The sequence below is a fragment of the Gracilinanus agilis genome, chromosome 2 (assembly GCF_016433145.1).
Source record: "Gracilinanus agilis isolate LMUSP501 chromosome 2, AgileGrace, whole genome shotgun sequence".
Lineage (NCBI taxonomy): Eukaryota > Metazoa > Chordata > Mammalia > Didelphimorphia > Didelphidae > Gracilinanus > Gracilinanus agilis.
The window spans coordinates 289728701-289740835 of NC_058131.1; the positions used below are offsets into that span (position 1 = coordinate 289728701).

General features: G+C 46.7%; 1 protein-coding gene across 2 annotated transcripts in view; it reads left to right on the forward strand.

Moving 5' to 3' along the window:
* The window catches only part of CCDC102A (coiled-coil domain containing 102A), a 47557-nt gene that overhangs the window by 15863 nt on the left and 19559 nt on the right, over positions 1-12135 (forward strand). For both annotated transcript variants that reach the window (XM_044664121.1, XM_044664122.1), the window contains exons 2-6: positions 1219-2169; positions 3564-3781; positions 4391-4499; positions 8236-8352; positions 9183-9392. In XM_044664121.1, the coding sequence (XP_044520056.1) occupies positions 1504-2169; positions 3564-3781; positions 4391-4499; positions 8236-8352; positions 9183-9392 (1320 nt within the window). In that variant the 5' untranslated portion in view covers positions 1219-1503. The remainder of the gene's footprint in view (positions 1-1218; positions 2170-3563; positions 3782-4390; positions 4500-8235; positions 8353-9182; positions 9393-12135) is intronic.

Here is a 12135-nt window from a genome sequence, read left to right on the forward strand (position 1 = left end):
ACTCCACTGAGAGCGGTCCAAAGCTGGAGACACAAGAAAGTTCTGGAAGTGCTTGGGTAAATTCCAAGAGAGCAAAACCATGGTAGGTTATTTAGGGAAGCTTGAAGTGTTTTGGATGCAGTTGATACCTGACTTTTTGAAGTAGAAGCAAGAAGAGTCATTCTGGCCTTCTGGAAAGGCACTTGGGCCTCAGTCTCCAATAGAGAGAGAGCCTGGAGCTCTAGGAACAATGCACCAATCACCAGGCTGTACTGGTGTTGTGTGAGGAACAGAAGCCCAAGAAAGGATGCCCTGGAGGCAGTGCTGAGATTTCTGGACTGAATTTTGTTGAGTGAGCAGAGAAGGGAGGAGCTACAGAGAGAAACAGAATAGAATCCCAGCTTCTTCTCAGCTGAGATGGGGAGAGGCAGGCAGAGAGAGACCGAGAGGGGAGAGAAGCAGAGGGAGAGGTGATGGAGAGGGAGAGGAAGGCAAAGAAAGAGGAAGAAAGGGAGAAGCAGCTGAAAAGCTAAGATTCCCAGCCAGAGCCCCTTTTCAGAAATAACTAATTCATGCAATCACAGAGCAAGAAGGAGCTGGACAATAAAGTGACCTCAGGGGAGGAGCCCTGACCTGGAAGAGATCTCAGAACCTGTCTATTCCAGACTCTTCTTTCTATAGATAAGGAAACTGAGGCCCCACTCACTTTATTAAGTGACTTGCCCACAATCACACATGGAATGGGCACCAGCGGTAGAATTTGAACCCAAGTCCAACTAAATCTAGTCCATATTCTTTCCATGTAGCCGCTGAGCTGAATAATGGTCCCACTATACAAGCCATTGTGAGGTGGTGGGAAATTATGTTGTAAGGGCCAGAAGACCTAGATTCTAATGCTATTCTTACTTGCTGTGTGGCCTTGTACAAATATCTTAAGTTCTCTGCATTTTCTCAGTATGGTTTTCTTTATGTCAAATGGGGATAATAATCCCTGCCCTACTTATCTCACAGTTGGCATTATTTAAACTAAAATGTGAAAATACTTTATAAAGTATACATTATACAGCTTATATTAGATAATGTATACTCTAGATAATGTATACTGCAAAGTATACATTTATACTTTATATTACATATAAAACATATATAATATAAATATAGCTATCTCTATCTATGTGTTTCCTTTCCTTTCATTGTGATGTAAACACGAGGTGCCAATATTTTTGTTTTCTGTCCCAGCCTCTGAGGACACCTCTGGGAAGGAGTGGCCTCTCCCAGCTGGACAGGGAGGGCATGACCAGCTGCTGCCATCAGTCACCGCACAGGGACAGGGAGCCCAACCAGAGGTGCTATCTGCAGGCCCCCCGCGAGGGCCGCGATGATCAGCCGGAGCTACCCCCCCACCTCGCTTCCTGAGTCAAGCTCTGCCGTCCCAGAGGCAGCCGTGTCGCTGCTCTGATTCAGGTCTGCCCTGGCACCCCCAGGCGAGTCCGGAGCGCGAGTCCTGCCCTTGGCACATGCACCATGAGTCACAGTGCCAGCTCCAGGCTGGCCGACTCTCCTCAGCTCTCCAAGAGCAGCCTCTTGAACATCCTGGGCAGCCCTTCTCCTGAGCGGATGGGCCTGGCTGACTCTCTGCCACCCACCCCGCAGAGCGGGACCCCCTCTCCGGGGCCCCCACCGCTGCCCCTGCTGCGCGGCGGCTCCCCTGGGCTGGACGGTGACTGGGAGAGCCGGGAAGAGCTGCGCCTTCGAGAACTGGAGGAGGCCCGGGCCCGGGCGGCCCAGATGGAGAAGACCATGCGCTGGTGGTCGGACTGCACGGCCAATTGGAGGGAGAAGTGGAGCAAGGTGAGAGCTGAACGCAACAAGGCGCGGGAAGAGGTGCGGCAGCTTCGGCAGAAATTGGAGGCGCTGACTAAAGAGCTGACGGGGGCCCGGAGGGAGCGGCAAGAGGCCCTGAACCAGAGCGAACAGCTGGGCAAGGAGGTGGCTCGACTTAAGGGGGCCCGGCTGCAGGAGGAGGAGGAGGACCACCAGGAGGGAGAGGAGGCTCATGAAGAGGAGAAAGGCATGGACAAGGAGAAGGAACTGGACAATAGGGTGGTCTCAGAGAAGGAGAACCAGGGGGGTGGCCCTGAGCAGGAGCCTGTGCGGGATGTGGGCTCGGAGAAACCAGGCAAGAATAAGGTAAGCAAGCTGGGTGGGTGGGGAAAGAAGACCCTTCCCCTGGACTCACCCCTGTGGTCAGGCCACAGAGCACAGTATCCGAGGCCTGAGGCCCGAAACCTAATATACTATAGAAAAGCCACTTCAGGAAATGTCCCTGGACACGGTGGGGCAGGCAGTTCCCCCAATCTGGATTCAGCTCCTCTAGCTTTTTGGAATTTCCTCCACCTCCTCACCCTAACTCCGAAGCCAGATCCCCACCCGTAGCAATAAGGCCTGGTACCTGGAGAGAACCAGAATGGGTAGTGTGCCCTCTGGTGACTTGCCTACAGCTCCCCAAGGGCAGCCCGAGACTCACAGTTACTCCTTGTGGCCAACAGTCTGTTCTTGGCAATCGGTGCCTTGTCACGGGTGATTGAGAGACCCCAGCTTGAATATGAAGGAAATATGGGGAACAGGAGAGACACTATGGAGATCTATGACACCAGAATCTGGGATCAGTTGAGTAATAAGATTCCAATCCAAATGAAGGAGGTTAATTGAATATTAGCTATTGTGTACAATGCTGGGCCCTACTAGAAATTGAAAAATTGGGGCTAGTAGAGAAAGGAAAGCTTCCCTGGAACGTAGGTTCTAGTCTCTGCTTTACCACCAGCTGACCCAGTGACTTTGAACAAGTTGTTTCCCCTTGTTGGCCCTTTTTTAATCTCTTTTTTTTTAGTTGGTTTTTTTTTGTTTGTTTTTCAGTCATTTTTCGTTATGTTCAACTCTTTATAACCCCATTTGGGGATTTCTTGACAAAGATATTGGAATGGTTTGCCATTTCCTTCTCCAGCTCATTTTACAAGTGAGGAAACTGAGGCAAACAGGGTTAAGGGACTTGCACAGGATCACACAGCTAGTAAGTGTCTAAGACTGCATTTGGATTTAGGAAGGTGAATCTTCCTGACTCTAGGCACCATGCTCTATCTAATTGCGCCCCCTAGTTGACCAGTTTAGTCTTCTATAAAATGGAAAAGTTGAACTAAAAAGTTGGAAGCGATCTGGCTTCTGAGTTAGGGTGAGGAGGTGGAGGGAATCCCCAAAACTAGAGGAGCTAAATCTAGATCTCCAGATGATCTCTAAGTTCCCTTACAACTATAACCCTCTAACTTCCATTTCCATCATGTTGCACCATGAGACCATGGATGCATAGGCAATGGATGGGAAAACTGAGACCAAAAATTTGAAGCCACATCTCCCAAGTCTCCTGCCTAGTTGGTGGAAGGTCCAAAACTAGAACCAGAATTTCCTGACTGACCCAAAGATTTCCCATTACACTAGGATTAATGTTCGCCCTAAACCCAAAGTTATGGGGGGAAGGAAGATTGAGGGAGCCTGTTCAGAAAACCCCAACCTGGGAGTGTTCCCCACAGGAGCTGGAACTGATGGAAAACCTTCTGAAGAGCAAGCAAGAGGGGCCTGAGAACTGGGAGACACGAAGCATGGCCGGTGTCCGTGCTACCTTCAGCCGGCAGGAACGAAGCCGACTTCTCTGGGAGGAAGTGTCCACCATCGAGGAGGATGTCACCAAGGTGACTGCCCTGAAGCTTCGGCTGGATGAGTCCCAGAAAGTGCTGCTCAAGGAGCGAGAGTGAGTATGGACAGCAAGTGGGCGGGCGTGTGACGTTCTCTAAGGATATACCACTCTGACGACATCTGAATTGCCCTTTTGGTCAGTGGATCAGCACAATGGCCAGGAGGTTACAGCCAGCAGAGAGAATTAGAACCTGGGACCTAGCCATTAGGGTAAGGGTGGAACTTTCAGTATAATGTGGAAGACAAGATGGTAGAATGGCGTATGCCTTGCCAGCATAAAACTCCCAGCACCAAGCAGAGGTGGGGAGCCAGGCTGGTGCAATGTGTGCCAGTTTTCGGATGAGCACAGAGGCACACACAGACCGAGAGCAGTAGTGTTGAGAGACACCGCGTAGGGTATACTCATTGGTAGGAAAGCTGCCTGGAGGTGGAGGGGTCTTCTTTTATATTTTAAAGGAGGGAAGGGATATGAAGCTGCTGCTTCCCCAGTAGGACGTTTAACCACTCCCCTCAGTCACCACCAACACTTCCAGGAGGGAACAGAAAATTCAAGCTCCAGTGGGAACATTGCATGGAAATCCCCAAGGGATAGAACAGGGAGAGCCAGACTCCTGCAAGACTAATCAGGCCTTCCCCACCTCCCCACCCACCCCTAAACCCCCAGGGATAAGCTGTCACTGAGCAAGAACATTGAAAAACTGGAAGGGGAGCTCAGCCAGTGGAAGATCAAATATGAGGAGCTAAACAAAAACAAGCAGGAAGTACTGAAGCAGGTGAGACCTTCTCCTACCCTCCTCCAGTCTTCCTAGCTGCTTTCTTCTGTACGCCAGCCCCTCCTTTCTCTTCTTTTAGGGAGATGAAGACAGAACACTCTTGATCCCTCTTGTAGGGATCCCACATTTCCTGTATCCACTAGAGGGTACTGTCAGCCCAGGGAAAAAAAAGTCTGGCAAAGGAATCCAGAGAATCAAAGCTGGAGGAGATGCTGGAAATCATCTGGTCCAGCCTCCTGATTTCATAGATGGAGAGAGCTTAAGACCAGGATACAGCTTCTTTCTTTTCCCTTCTTCCACCCACCAGGCTTTGAGTAGGTGACCCACTTCCTCCTTACTTTCCCTGAGAACACTGAAACCATCCGAGATGAATTCCATCAGTTCATTCCTTTATCGCATCCCTTAAAACATCTTAGCATCTTCATGAGCTTTCTTCTCCTTCTTCTTGGTCATCAGAGGAGATCTATCCCAGGCTCTCTCTCCAGAGTAAGCTCTCTACCTGCCCTTTGAGCCTATTCTCTTTTACCTCCCTCAGGACCTTGTTCCAGCACCAGCAGGCATCCTCTATCCAAAGTTTCTTCTGTCTTTTCCTTTTCAATGACTTCTGTCCCTGTGCATAAAAACATGTCAGTTTCCCTAATAGTTCTTTTAAGCTTTCCCTCAACCCTTTAATTCCAATCAGCTACCATCCCATCTTTCTATAGACTTTTTAGAAAAAGCTATCTCAACCTGATGCCTGATCTCCTTATTATTATCCTCCCCACAACCTTTTGCAATCTGGCTTCTTCACTATTCTAATGAAGTAGACCTCTCCAAGGTCACCAGTGATCTCCTAATCACCAAATTCATTGGCTTTTTTAAAAATCATTTTTCATCCTCCTTGACCTCGCTAAGGTTTTTTAACTCTACTGACAACTTCTTCCTACTGGATACCACCCTCACTTGGCAACATACTTGCTTATTTCTTCCTTCCTCTAATTATTCCTTGTTTCCTCATCCTTTTCCTGACTCTTTAAAGTGGGTACTCTGGAAGGATCTCTTCTTGACCTTATTGTATCCGTCCCCATTCTCTTCCTTGGCCATCTCATTTTCTCTCATTACTTCAATTACTACTTCTGAGCTTAGGATTCCCAAATCTCTTTCTGACAGAAGGGCAGGAAGGGCTTGGCAGTTAGAGGTTAAGGTTAAGTGACCTGCTCAGGGTTATACCACTAGGAACTGTCTGAGGTCAGATTTGAACCCAGGTCCTCCCAACTCCAGCACCAACTGGTGCTCTTATCCACTGTGCTACCTAACTGCTCCCCAAGTCTCTCTCTCTAGTTCTACTTTACCTTCCAAATTCCAAACCCACATCTCTCATTGCCAATAAGATATCTGTCAGAATGTCCCACCATCACCTCTTACTCACCATATCCAAAACTAAGCTTATTATATTTCCCCAAATCTGCTCCTTCTTCTGACTTCACCTTGTTTGAATCCTTGATGTGATCGTTGACTCTTCTTTCTCACTGACTTCTTTGGTTCAGGTAATTATGAAGTCCAAATCCTAATGATATACTTTCTATCACATCTCTCACACCAGTTCCTTCCTTCCATGATGACTATTATTAATCTAGTAAAAACCTTCATTACCACCCACCTGAACTATTACAGTGTCTTCCAAACAGGTTTTTCTACTTCCACTTTCTTCCTCCCCAGCTCTCAGCTCCTCCCCAACATCCATCCTTCCTAATGTTGCCTTTTTTTTTAACCTTAACCTTCTGCCTTAGAATCAGTACTGAGTATCAATTCTAATCAGAAGAGTGGTAAGGCTAGGCAGTTGGGGTTAAATGACTTGCCCAGGGTCACACAGCTAGGAAGTACCTGAAGCTAGATTCAAACCTAGGACTCTTCATCTCCAGGCCTGGCTTTCTATAGCCACTTAGCTGCTTTCCCCCACATCCCCCCACTATTTTAAAAAATGTGTGGGTCTAGCCTTATCACTCCTCTGCTGAAAAATCTTCAGTGGCTCTCTTTTGCTTCTTGGATAAAGAAATATCTTGATTATCTAGGATTCAAGGATCTCCACAATCAAATGTCATCCTGCTTTTCTAGACTTATCTTATATTACTCTCCTCCATATACTCTCTGCTTCAGCCTAAGTGGACTGCTCTCTGATCCCAAGGAAACTACTCCCTCCTGCCTCCATGACTTGGCTCATGTGGTTCCCTGTGCCAAGAATGGCCCTCACTTCACCAGTTGAATTCTTATCATCCTTCAGTGCCTGGGTCAGATGCCAACTTTTTCCTGAAACTTCCATGATATTTCTGAGCCAGTTGATCTTCACCTTCAGACTTCACATAGCCTTTTGTTTCTAATGTATTTATCATGGAATGTTATAAATTATACTCAAATATTTCTGTCTCATTCTCCCACTTGGCATTAAGGCAATGATGGCGAACCTATGGCACAGGTGCCACAGATGGCATGCAGAATTCTATGTGGGTACTTAGCCATCCTTCCTCCCCGCCCCCACCCCCAGAGTTTGTTACTAGAAAGGCAGAGGGACTCTGATGGAACTGCTCCCCTCCCCCTCTCCACTGTGCCTAATGATATTTTTCACATGCCCCGCCCCTCTACCCAGCAGCCTGTGGGAGCACACAGGGGGTGAGGTGGGCAGCTCACAGGCCGCAGAGCTAGAGGGGGGCAGAGAGCTCAGGACATTCTCCTTCCCCTTTCTCAGGACATTCCTCACTTCACTCACCCCTCTATCTAGCAGCCCAATGGGAGCTCTTTCTCCCTCCCCTGTATGGGGTAAGGTAGGGTGGGGTGTACCCAACATATTGTAGGGAAGAGGAGCATGCCACATGAACTCGGGGTTGGGGGAGTAGGGCCTTGCACTATCTCTAAAAGGTTCGCCATCACTGCTCTAAGGTCTATAAGGACAGGGACCAGATCTTGATTAAATGTTTCATCTCCTCTGGGATCTAACACAGTGCTCTGTACAAATAGTATCAATGTTTTGCTGAATGAATAAAGATAATTCGATATAGTAAACAGAATACTAGACTTAAAATTAGGAAGACCTGGATTCAAATCCTGATTCATACAATTACTAGTCTGGGAAAGTTATCTAAACCCTCTGGGCCTCAGTTTCCTCTGCAAAATGTGTTAGAGGGGGTTAGAGTTGAGAACTTCTAAAATCCTTTCCATTTTTAAATATGTAATTCTGTGATCTACAAATGACTTGCCCAAGGTCACACAAACTTAGTGAAAGAGCCAGGGCTGGAATCCAGATCTCCTAACTCCCAGGCTAAGGTTATATACTATGCTAAAAATAATCACCATAGAATTAGGAATTGATAGGATTTTAGAGATCACCTAAATCCATCAGACTAAAACCCTTCCTGGATGACCCAAGAGTACTAGGGCTCTTTCCCCCATGACCTTTCTCTCTTCCTGAGGCTTATCTCAACACAGAAACACAGCTTCTTTCTATCTCCTCTGCAAAGTGGGTGAGTGGACTGTGTGATGTCTAAGAGGTCCATGCTAGCTCTGACATTTGTAGCCTAAAGCCTTCCCTACTTGCCTTAAAATCCAATTCACTCAGACGTTCTATGTTCTAAGTCCATAGCTCTGGTTCTCTGTGCTCTACCTTCACCCCCTGCCCCAAACTGCCCAGCTTTGTCCTTGCCCTCTGGATTCTCCGCTGACCAGACACACGGGGTGGGAAAATTGGGGCTGTTTGTCTTCACAGCTCAACATCCTTAAAGAAATGCATCAGGATGAACTGGGCCGCATATCAGAGGACCTAGAAGATGAACTTGGGGCTCGGTCCAACATGGACAAAAAGATAGCAGAGCTTCGGAGTGAGGTGAGGTGGAGAGAACAGGGAAGGCTAAAGAGATTCAGAGCCTCAGCCAGGAGTGTGAGAGGCTTCCAGGACTCTGGTCTCCCACTTTAGCCAGGCAGACAGTTGTCACCAACAGGGGTTCTACTACGGGCAGGAACAATGAATGTGGGGAGAGGCAAGGCAAAAAGGGGTATGATTTTCACTCTCCAGGAGCCCCCATTCTGATGGGGGACACACCAATGTCCACCAACGTGCTCTGAGCATTTGCTCTGAGAAGATCCTGTGCTCAGTGCTGGGAGAAGCATAAAGGTGGCCAGGACACTTTCTATGCACTCAAAGAAATTCCAGTTTGGTAAGGGAGACACGTGGAATATATATATGTATATACACATATATGTCCATGAGACATGTCTTATGAATGTGTATGCACATATCCTCTTATGTGTACATAGGGGCATATGTTTCTAGACATGTTCACATATTTCTGTATGTGTATATATTTGGGGGGAGTGTACACACAACCACACAACATTTCCTATCCTTGGAGATCTCCCAATAATAAGGCTTGATTCCTCCGGAAGCCCTCAGTGTTTTGGGAGCTTCGAGCCTCAGGAAGCCCCCAGCCTATTTGGGGAAGACATACACATGTGAGGAAGACATGGGACACGTACAGCACAAACATATAAACAAGCTCCAGCTAATTATAGCTGCTGCAGCTGGACTAACTTCCTGTAGCCAGAAATGGCCCAGCAGGATTGGGAGCTGGGGGAGCCCAGCTGGGGCTCTTCCGTCTCCCCCATGCAGAATAGGTCTCCTTGAGACTATCCCCCAACTTCCCTTCTTCCCCCCAGATGGAGCGTTTACAGGCGGAGAACGCTGCCGAGTGGGGCCGCCGAGAGAGGCTCGAGACAGAGAAGCTAAATCTCGAGAGGGAAAACAAGAAGCTTCGAGCCCAGATTGAGGACCTAGAGGAGGTGCTGGCCCGAAAGCGGCGTCAGACAGCCAGTGCTCTGGATTCGGACCTCAAGGCCATCCAGGCTGAGCTCTTTGAGAAGAACAAGGTGGGGAACGTGGACTTGGGTGGGCACTTCAGCCCTGACTGAGAGGGAAAGGAAATATCTAGCATCGCTAGCACTTACATAGCCCTTCAAGGTTTGCCAAGCACTTTACATGTATATCTCATCTGGCCCTTATAACAACCCTTCAAAGTAATACTGTTATTATCCCCATTTTACAAGTGTAGAAATTGCAGCTGACACAGCAAATATCTGAGGCAGGATTCGATCTTAGGTCTTTCTGATTCCAATTCTAATTCTTTATCTTCTTTATGACCTAAGGAGGCCATGCCCAGAGCACAGGAGTGAGATATGTACAACCAGAGAACATCCAATTTTGTTTTTTTAACCCTTACCTTCTGTCTTAGAATCAATACTGTGTATTGGTTCCAAGGCAGAAGAGTGGGAAGGACTAGGCAATGGGGGTGAAGTGACTTGCCCAGGGTCACACAGCTAGGAAGTGTCTGAGGCCAGATTTGAACCTAGGACCTCCCATCTCTGGGCCTGGCTCTCAATCCAATGAGCCACCCAGCTGCCCCACATTTTTTTCTTCTACTAAAATGGGCTTCTAGGACAATTGGTCAGTCAATAAACATTTATTAAGCATCTACTATGTGCAAGGCACTGTGCTAAGCACTAAGGATACAACAAAATACAAAAAGATGGTCCCTGTTCTCAAGAAGCTCACAATCTAATGGGGGAAACAAGATACAGATGGAATAAATTGGAGATAATCAACTGAACAAACCTTGGCTGAGCTATAAGCTGTGCAATAAAAAGCAGGAACATTAGCTCTATCTTTGGCCCAGGGACTCTACAGTCAAGGAAGATTCTTAGAAAAATTATGAGATGGGGCAGCTGGGTATCTCAGTGGATCCAAAGCCAGGCTTGGAAACGGAAGGTCCTGGGTTCAAGTGTGGCCTCAGACACTTCCTAGCTGTATGACCCTGGACAAATCACAAGCCCCATTGCCTAGTCTTTACTGCGCTTCTGCCTGAAATCAACATTCAGTATAAATTCTAAGACATAAAGTGAGGGGTTTAAAAAAAATTATAAGGGAAAGAAGTGAGGTGGCACAGTGGATAGAACCCCAGGCTTGGAGTCAGAAGAACTAGGTCGAAATCTGGCCTCAGACACTTCCTAGCTGTCTGACCCTGGGCAAGTCACTTAATCCCGTTTGCCTAGTTCTTGCCTTTCTGTCTTAGAGTTGTTTGTTATTGAGACAGAAAGTAAGGTTTGTTTGTTTTTTAATAAAAAGAAAAATTTGTGAGGGAGTTGAGTTGGTCTTTGATGCCTTTCCCCTTTCCCCTGAAGGACTGTGTCCAGTACTAGCTACCATATTTTGAAGAATTTATAATTTGGAGGGTGTCCAGAGGAGGCGACTAGGGTAGTAAAGGGCCTTCTTGGGATGATGGCATACAAGGTTCCAAGGGAACAGGAAGCTCCTCCAAGGCAGAACCTGTTGGCTCCTTTGTTTTGGCTTTGTAACATAGGGCCTATGGTAGGCACTTAGATGCTTGTTGAATCAATAAGTTAGTTGAAGGAATTGGGGATGTTCATCCTAAAGGAAAGAAGTCATAGGGAACTTATGAGAGCTGCCTTTAAATAGTCAAAGGACTATTTGGAAGGATTTCTTATGTGCTGTTTGATTACAGAGGACAAAACTAGTAACAGTGGGTGGAAGTGAGAGACAGATTTAGACTGGATGAAAAGAAAAACTTCTTCAAAATTCCAGCTATTCAGAAGTGGAAGGGGCCTTTTGAGAAGTAGTGAGCTCTCCCTTACCGAGAGATCTTCAAGCAAAGACTGGATGATTGGGGAGCAGCTAGGTGGCTCAATGGATTGAGTGCCAGATGAGAAGTCCTACATTCATATCTGGTCTCAGACACTTCCTAGTTGTGTGACCCTGGGCAAGTCACTTAACAACCATTGCCTAGCTCTTACCTTTTTTCTACCTTGGAACCAATACCCAGTATTGATTCTAAAGTCGAAGGTAAGGGTTTAAGAAAAACAACTGGATGAACATTTGTTGAGTATTTTTTAAGTGAATTCTTGCTCAATTATAGATTTAAAGGTCTCTGAGATCTCTTGAGTCTGGGATTCTGTCATCCTTAAGGCCCAGAGTCCTCATTCATTTAGCTTTCAGCAAGGCTTTACTATCTTATTAGTGTACTTCAAGGACCCCCTATCCTAGCAACTCACGGGAGAGTCTTCATTCCTCTCTCAAGAACATCAGTAACACACTCTTGGCCTAAGTCTGCAGTGTCTTACCCCATTTCTCTTCCTTCTTGGCCTTTTCACTTCACTTTATCCTATTGCTTCCCATCTCCCTTTCTTAAAAATATTTTCCCTTAATTTCCATGATATTTTCCTCTCCTAGTATTTCATCTTATAATGATGTTGTTCAGTTGTTTTTCAGGCATGTCCAACTTTTCATGGCCCCATTTGATGTTTTCTTGGCAAAGATACTGGAGTGGTTTGCCATTTTCTTCTCTAACTTATTTTACAGATGAGGAAACTGAGGTAAACAGGGCTAAATCACTTGCCCAAGGTCACACAACTAGTCTGAAGCCAGATTTGAACTCAGGAACATGAGTCTTCCTGCCTCGGGCCCAGCATTTTATCCACTGTGCCATGTAGCTGCTCTAATATTTCATTTTTAATTCTTAATAAACAAGTGTTTCTTAAGTGCTTACTAGTCAGTTCTGCAAACTTTATTGACTGTCTGCTGTGGCAAGGCAATCATCCA